General features: G+C 33.2%; 1 protein-coding gene across 1 annotated transcript; it reads left to right on the top strand.

The window, feature by feature from the left end:
• The first annotated feature begins 1395 nt into the window (after nucleotides 1–1395).
• Nucleotides 1396–3707, top strand: LOC121739890 (glucose-6-phosphate 1-dehydrogenase). Its single transcript, XM_042132489.1, has one exon. The coding sequence runs from the start codon at nucleotides 1570–1572 to the stop codon at nucleotides 3052–3054; it is 1485 nt and encodes a 494-aa protein (XP_041988423.1). The 5' UTR covers nucleotides 1396–1569; the 3' UTR covers nucleotides 3055–3707.
• The last annotated feature ends 5085 nt before the right edge of the window (nucleotides 3708–8792 follow it).

Here is an 8792-nt window from a genome sequence, read left to right as displayed (position 1 = left end):
TTAGGATCCTAGCTTTCTAAATGTTATTCCACTTGACTAAATTTGTTAGGATCCTAGCTAGGACTTCCTAGCTAGGATAAGTGGAATAAGCGCTTAATACTAATAGGAGCGAAGAAATAGAGGAAAGTGTGGAAAAAACGGGGGGAAATTATTTGAAAGGGCTTATTTGAACGCGCTAATCTCAGAAACTACTGGTCCGATTTGAAAAATTCTTTCAGTGTTAGATAGCTCATTTATCGAGGAAGGTTGTAGGCTAAATTTTATCACGTTAAGACTAATAGGAGCGAAGTAATAGAAGAAAATGTGGAAAAAAACGGGGGAAATTATTTGAAAGGGCTTATCTCACGAACTACTGGAGAAATTTTTTTCTGTTATTTGGCACAGATAAGAAGTAGACCACGTGAAGGATCATAGGCTACTTTTTGTGGACTAATTTGTCTGTGAAATAACTAATTTACGCGGGCGAAGCCTCGCGGAACGTTACATTTCGCGTGGTCACGACATCACCCGTAAACGGCTGGACCAATTTTGCAGAAATTTGGTATAAAGATACTTTGAGTCCCGAAAAAGAACATAGGATACATTTTGTACCGGAAAAATGTACGGCTACTGCACAATATATGATTTGCGCGTAAACTATTCAATCTATTTCGATTGAATTTGGTATGGAGATACTTTGAGTCTCGCGAAAGGACAAGGAATACTAATTTTGTCACGGAAAATGTACGATTCCCGCACAATAAACTTTTATGATTATCGGCTAAACTATTCAATCTATTTTGATGAAAGGCATGGAGATTGGAGATACTAATTTGAATCTGGGACAAGGAATGTTTTTTGACCCGGAAAATGTGCGGTTTCTCACACAATATACTTTTCTGATTTGTGCGTAAACGACTCAATCGATGTACGGGAACAACTTTAAACTAAAGTCCACGCGGACGAAGTCGCGGGCAACAGCTATATTATTAATAGATGACGGCCGTAACTCCATTAGTCAAAGTCCGTTTATCGAGTGGATACCGTACATTTTCTCGGGACAAAAAGTACTATTTTTTCTTTCCCGGGGCTCAAAGTGTCCCAACTACAGTAATTCCGTCCCATGACTGTGATTTACCTACCATTCAGTTTTACCAAAAATCAATATAAACTGAAAAAGCTAGATAATTTATGAACACAAATATAATATCTATTCCTATTTCATGTGAAGTATTTAATGTTTTACAGCTATTACTGTAAAAAAATCCTTAGCTGTCCAATGACTAGTTGTTTATGGTATAAAATCTTTAGAACCAGTGTTGCTAGTGCCGAAAACATAAGTTAGTTTCTATTTTATCTACAAAGATGTGAAATTTGAAAATTGTCATTTGCGATTTTTGATTACAATGTCATTGTCAAAATTGCATGGTATAAAAATGATAGCATTCTTGCGACTCACGGTGGATTATTTTCTGACTTCATGACACGAGGTAGTTTTCCTAAACAATTTAATTATAGTCTTGTAGTAAAAAAAGAACTCAACGTTTTTGTTGTTGAAACTAAGTGGCGTCATCCTAAGTGGAGGTTATAATGGAAAACATTAAAGACTTTCAATACCCACATACTTTTGTGTTGTTAGGTGCGTCTGGTGATCTCGCAAAGAAAAAGATTTACCCAACTATTTGGTTCTTATATCGTGATAACCTTTTGCCGAAGAACACGAAATTTTTTGGTTACGCTCGGACAAAGCAAACCATCACTGAAGTGAGAGAAAAATGTAAAAAGTACATGAAAGTTCGAGCCGGCGAGGAAGAACTCTACGAACAATTTTGGGCCGCTAATGATTATGTAGCTGGATCGTACGATAAAAGGATCGACTATGAGTTGTTGGATCAAGCAATCACAAAACACGAGAGAGGCCCAGTTGCTAATAGAATATTTTATTTAGCAGTACCTCCAACAGTTTTTGGGGATGTTACAGTAAATATAAGAAATGCATGTGTGGCCCTCAAAGGATATACAAGAGTGATAATAGAAAAACCGTTTGGCCGTGATGATGAATCTTCTGATAAGTTAAGCTCACATCTTGCTAGACTCTTTAAAGAGGAACAAATATATCGTATTGATCATTATCTCGGTAAAGAAATGGTTCAAAATCTGATGACAATTCGATTTGCCAATCAAATCTTCAGTCCCTCCTGGAATCGGGAAAATATTGCTTCTGTACTAATATCCTTCAAAGAACCTTTTGGTACAGAAGGTAGGGGTGGATATTTTGATGACTTTGGAATCATCAGAGATGTGATGCAAAACCATCTGTTGCAAATCCTGTCCCTCGTTGCTATGGAAAAACCGGTCACGCTTAACCCAAATGACATAAGAGATGAAAAGGTGAAAGTACTGAGGCATATTAAGCCAATCGATATTAACAACATTTTAGTTGGTCAGTATATTGGAAATCCGAATGGCCAAGGTGAGGAAAAGTTGGGTTACCTGGATGATCAAACAGTACCTAAAAATTCTATAACACCGACATATGCACTAGCGGCTATGTATATTAATAATTCAAGATGGGAGGGTGTACCTTTTATTCTTAGATGTGGAAAAGCTCTCAACGAAAGGAAGGCAGAAGTGAGGATACAATATAAAGATGTGCCAGGAGATATTTTCGAAGGACATACAAAAAGAAATGAGCTGGTGATAAGAGTGCAGCCAGGAGAAGCTTTATATTTAAAAATGATGAGTAAGTCCCCAGGAATGAAATTTGATCTGATGGAAACAGAGTTGGACTTGACATACAGCATGAGATACAGAGAGAGTAATGTCCCAGATGCATATGAGAGGTTAATTTTGGATGTGTTTACCGGTACGCAGATGCACTTTGTGAGAAATGATGAGTTGAAAGAGGCTTGGAGAATATTTACTCCGGTATTAAAGCAGTTGGAGGAAGAAAAGGTCAAACCTGTGCCATACATATATGGATCTCGAGGGCCACCAGAAGCTGATCATAAATTAGCTAAATATAATTTCAAATATTCCGGTTCCTACAAGTGGCAAAAACCCACTATGGATTAATATTTTTAAGAGCACTCTGGTGGTGGTAATATTAATGGCTCATTTATATTTTTCTGCATAATATTAATTGTAAGGCTTTGTTGTAATAATCAGAATGGGAACATTCCATTGTAAAGTAACAAAAACGCTGCTTTATATGTAAGGTCATTTTAAGGACAAATTATTACTTGACACATTTTATAAAGGCATTCCAATGCATTTGAGTTCGTGCTGAGGAATTTTTTATTCTCAATTATGGTTAAGTTACTAGTTTTTATGTTATTTATTTTAATATTTTTCATTTTTTACAATTTGGAAGTTATTTGTTAGAAACTCTGTAATTATACAAATGTCATACATATGACCTTGTAGTGCAGATTGATAGACTAAGCACGACCAATGGCCACAATATATTATATAATTTTGTACTTTCAAAACATCTATCACTAATTTATACTTAATGTTATAAGGAGCAATGATTAACTGCCAAGAGCATTTTATGAGTTATATGTATGTAACACTTCTCTTCACAAGAACCACTTGTTAAAAGTATGAGACAGCAAGTATTATTTTGCTGGATCATTATATATAAGCTGTTTGGTTCTAGCTGTGTTATCACAATAAATTATCATGTTGATACCTATTTTTATAATAAGAATGTTCTGTCTGTTTGATTGTTGTTATTTATTATAAAAACATATTTTATACATTTCTAAATTATATTTTTAAAGAATGTTTGTGTTTTGTTTTCTATTTGTATTTAAATTATTAGGTGATTTACATATTAATCAAAATTATAATAAGTATAATATTATGGTCTTGAAGGGGAACCATATTCCATAATAGGGTGAACATGATTAGTCATTGGACAGAGCACAAAAACACTATATTTATTAAGGTTGCTTTAAAAACTACATGTTATTCTTTAAAATCAGGCGTTCTATTACTTTAAAAACAGGCAGTTTTTACAGCAACCATAATAAATGTTGTTTTGGTGCTTTGTCCAATCAGTAGGTACTTAGTCATTTACCCTACTTTCATAAACTAAGGCCCGTATTTTTGGTCAGTACTTAAGATGCGACCCGGTCTTAAGACGCGGTTCGGCTCTGTGATTGGTCCAAATTTTGACAGCCAACCAACCACAGAGCCTGAACAGTGTTTTGAGACCGAGATGCATCTTGAGTACTGACCAAAAATACGGGCCTAAGATAGGCAAAATGATAACTGATAAGTTATCAATAGCAAAATGAGCTGCGTAACTCGACTAAAGATTGTTACGATTTATGATCGTGAGTAAACAATTTTATAACGAGTAGGTACATTTGGTCAGTGACCGAGCACTTCTTTTGTATTCAAATTATGATATGGAGTTGATTCAGATGCATTAGAATACTGTCACTTATAATAGAAAGCAAATCTAAAGCGCTTATTCCACTTATCCTAGCTAGGAAGTCCTAGCTAGGATCCTAAAAAATTTAGTCAAGTGGAATAACATTTAGAAAGCTAGGGTCCTAGCTCCCCGCAGATATACAATTTCAAGTTGGCCGACTATCGTACAAACCATAGAAATAGATCAAGATAGAAGCGCCATGTCGCTGCAATTTGTATGAACCATAAAGTTAATATACCTAGCGGAATAGAGCAACAATCTCGAGCTGTCAAACGTAACCGAAATTAGTTTCATCTGTGTGTAAAAATATGTGTACGTATACGGGCATTTTTCCGGATTTGGATTATTTAGTTGATTCCCTGGTAAATTTTTATTTCTGCAAATTTTTAAAATCAATAATCGCATATTATTCTTAAGTGAATTATAAAAATAATTATCTATTTGGGCCCTTTTTCACTTCACAATTTTAGAAGATATTTTGATTTAAATTTTTCTAACCTAGGGAATCAACAAAGCCAATAGAAAAAAGCTTTTTCAGCTAAATAAACATGTTCAATTTAAATATAAACATGTATAAAATTATCTATAAACTAAACTTGTTCGTTAAAACCAAATACAATGAATGGAAAATGAATTTATTTTAAATATTTTGACTTTAAGAAAAAAAATTTTTATATATTTTACTTATTGGTGTCATTTATTTGTATCAATATATGAAGATAATGTAATTTATTTTAATAAAAATAAACAGATATGTACCAATTAGATAAATAAATGTAAAATATTTTGATTCTCTACTTAAAATACCCAGGGAATCATCAAAATGTGTGTAGAGGGAATCAATAAAAAGTTAGTTTTTCCTGAGGTGTACAAAAACTGTGCATGTAGGTTAAACAATAAATAGTCTAACTAAAAACCACACTCATTATCGTCGTTTGAAATTGTAAGTCTGCGGGGACCCTAAGAACAGTGTTTCAAAATCTATTAATCTCATTCATGTTCAATCCATAAAGTTAATATTATATCTAGCGGAATAGAGAAACAAAGGCCTGAGCAAGAGAGATGTCACTATGAGTAGCACTGCGTGGTAAAAAGAGACGTGTGATACATGACAGCAGCACACCTTTTTTGAAGTCCAGTCGGCACGTGCCGCACGTTGACAATTTAATCTCATAGAAATCATGTTCAATTAAGCTTGTGTAAGTGAATACGTACACATATTTTTACACACAGATGAAACCAATTTCGGTTTCGTTTGACAGCTCGACCAACAAAGAGTGCGAGAGAGAAGAAAATCCTTTATGGAATTATAACAAGATGAAAAGAGAGAGGCAGTCTAATGAAAATTGTAACCACTTTTATTTGACAGGTCGTCAAAAGTCGTCAGTCGTTTTTATGCCCTTTCGGTATTTCCAATATATTGTTCAATATATACGTGGGAGAGCCATGCTTCGGCACGAATGGGTCGGCTCGACCGGATAAATACCACGTTCTCACAGAAAACCGGCGTGAAACAGCGCTTGCGCTGTGTTTCGCCGAGTGAGTGAGTTTACCGGAGGCCCAATCCCCTAACCCCTACCCTATTCCCTTCCCTACCCTCAACTATTCCCTTCCCTTCCCTACCCTCCCCTATTACCCTATTCCCTCTTAAAAGGTCGGCAACGCACTTGCAGCTCTTCTGATGCTGCGAGTGTCCATGGGCGACGGAAGTTGCTTTCCATCAGGTGACCCGTTTGCTCGTTTGCCCCCATATTTCATAAAAAAAAAAATGTTTGTTATTTTTAATAAATATTATTATATTTAAAAATGATGACTTGTGCTGTAAGTGTTAGCAGTGTGAATCATAAGAATAATAAGGTAATTAATCTTCATGTCCTAATTGCAAGAAGTTTACATTAGGGTGTAAACTTCTTGCCTAATTGCTACGAAGTGTTTATTTTTGCTATATTCTGTCTTTAGTTCTCTATTTCAAATAAAATATTGTGAATCCTCCCTTTTACTTTCATATTTTGCGTAACTAAAGGTACTATTGTTCTTAAATTACACAAATTTTGAAGAAAAATTTTGCATCAAAATTTTTTACATATACGCTAGTGCTTGAATCAAATTTATCGGTATGCTTATCGATATTTTACATTAACATAAAACTAAAATAAAAATCATTTACCTTTATATTTATCAACTTAAGCCCGGCCGCAAATTATCCGAAATTTCTGATCAGCAAAATTCGGACGCCCGGCGGAATGTACTCTGTTCATACATTTTATTGTAGACCCATCATACTAAAAGAATTTCTGACGTGTCAAAATGTATGAGCGGGGCGGGGCGTCCGAATTTTTATTTATTTTTATTATTTATTTATTTAATAGCTAAATAATATAACTACTATAATATAGAGTGACTCTAAAACTAGAGGAAGGTTTATATTTATATATCATAATCATTTGTTTTACAGATTCCCTCAAGATCCTCTAATAAGAGGAATGGCTGAAATTAATTGGGCGTATTGGTTGGAATCCCAAGAAAAATTCAACAATATGTAGCAAACATTTCATTGAAAATTTTTAAAGAAAAAGTAGAATAAATACTATTATAATAATTATTGCTACTTTACTATTATTATAATAATAATATTATGTGCAATCGCATATGAAATCATTGAACTTATAATAGGCTTTGGCACAAAACGTTCTTTGACTACTTTTTTAAATTTATTAATCGAAAGATTTTGAACGTTTTCTGGGACCATATGTTCCCATTTGAATATCAAGGAGTCACCTCGATTTCTCATGGTTTCCATCACCAGACCACCACATTTGTGAACATGATACCTACTCGGAACAATACAATGTACAACAAAAGAAACATTTTGATAATCGGTTCATAAACGGCGGAGTAATCGTTGAACATACATAAAAAATATATCCACAGCCGAACGACTAGACTCCTCCTGTTTGGAAGTCGGTTAAAAATAATTGTAATAAAAAATATTATGATATTTTATGATATGTATTTAATTTAAGAATAAAATATAATATACTATGTGTGTTGTTTTTTTTCAACGTTTACTTTCAATGTAAGGATTGATTTACCAGATAGATTATACCTGAGTAATAAATAAGTAACTTTATAATGTGTTATCACAGACGTAAAAAGTGTGTTATGTGTATATTATTTACCCCTATAAGAACCTCATGTCATAACATATCCGACGATTGAAAAATCATTCCAAAAGAAAATGTGTATCTACTTTTCAATCGTCACCAATATTTATGATACCTAATTTGAAATACAAATCTGTCAAAGTTGCATATTATTTATTTCTTAACTGAGGTAAAATAACTCGAACGGACTATACTATCGATAGCAAAATACTATACTATCGATAGTAAAATATACATCACTAGCACACGCACACATTGACAGATCGAAAATGGTCACGCATTTTCGGGTTGTCAGGTGGTCTATACGACAGTATATATCATAGACATAATATAATGCTAAAGACCAACAAAGAGTGCGAGAGAGAAGAAAATCCTTTATGGAATTATAACAAGATGAAAAGAGAGAGGCAGTCTAATGAAAATTGTAACAACTTTTATTTGACAGGTCGTCAAAGGTCGTCAATCGTTTTTATGCCCTTTCGGTATTTGCAATTTATTATTTAAATCGTATGTTATTTTCAACAAATACTATTTTATATAACAATAATAACTTGTGCTGTGAGTGATTGCAGTGTAAATCATAGGAATAATGCTGAAAAATATACATTTCACCCGTAATTAATCTTCATGTCCTAATTGCTACGATGTGTTTATTTTTGCTGTATTCTGGTCTTTAGTTCTCTATTTCAAATAAAATATTGTGAATCCTCCCTTTTACTTTCATATTTTGCGTAACTAAAGGTACCATTGTTCCTATATTACACAAATTTTGAAGAAAAATTTTTCATCAAAATTTCTTACATATACGCTAGTGCTTGAATCAAATTTATCGATATGCTTATCGATATTTTACAATAACATAAATCTAAAATAAAAATCATTTACCTTTATATTTATCACCTTAAGCCCGGCCGCACATTATCCGAAATATCTGATCAGAAAAATTCGGACTAATATTATGGGACTAATATTATACTAATATAATAGGAAAATATTATGATATTTTATAATATGTATTTAATTTAAGAATAAAATATAATATACTATGTGTGTTGTTTACTTTCAACGTTTCCTTTAAATGTAAGGACTGATTTACCAGATAGATTTTACCTGAGTAATAAATAAGTAACTTTATAATGTGTTAAGTGTAAATTATTTACCCCTATAAGAACCTCATGTCATAACATATCCGACGATTGAAAAAT

This window comes from Aricia agestis, chromosome 1 (genome assembly GCF_905147365.1).
Source record: "Aricia agestis chromosome 1, ilAriAges1.1, whole genome shotgun sequence".
Taxonomy (NCBI): Eukaryota; Metazoa; Arthropoda; class Insecta; order Lepidoptera; family Lycaenidae; genus Aricia; species Aricia agestis.
The sequence above is the reverse complement of the archived record's forward strand: the minus strand, read 5'-3'. Positions and strand labels throughout refer to the sequence as shown.

Coding starts and splice junctions, on each gene's coding strand:
- LOC121739890 (XM_042132489.1), top strand. CDS start 1,570: ATGGAAAACATTAAAGACTTTCAATACCCACATACTTTTGTGTTGTTA.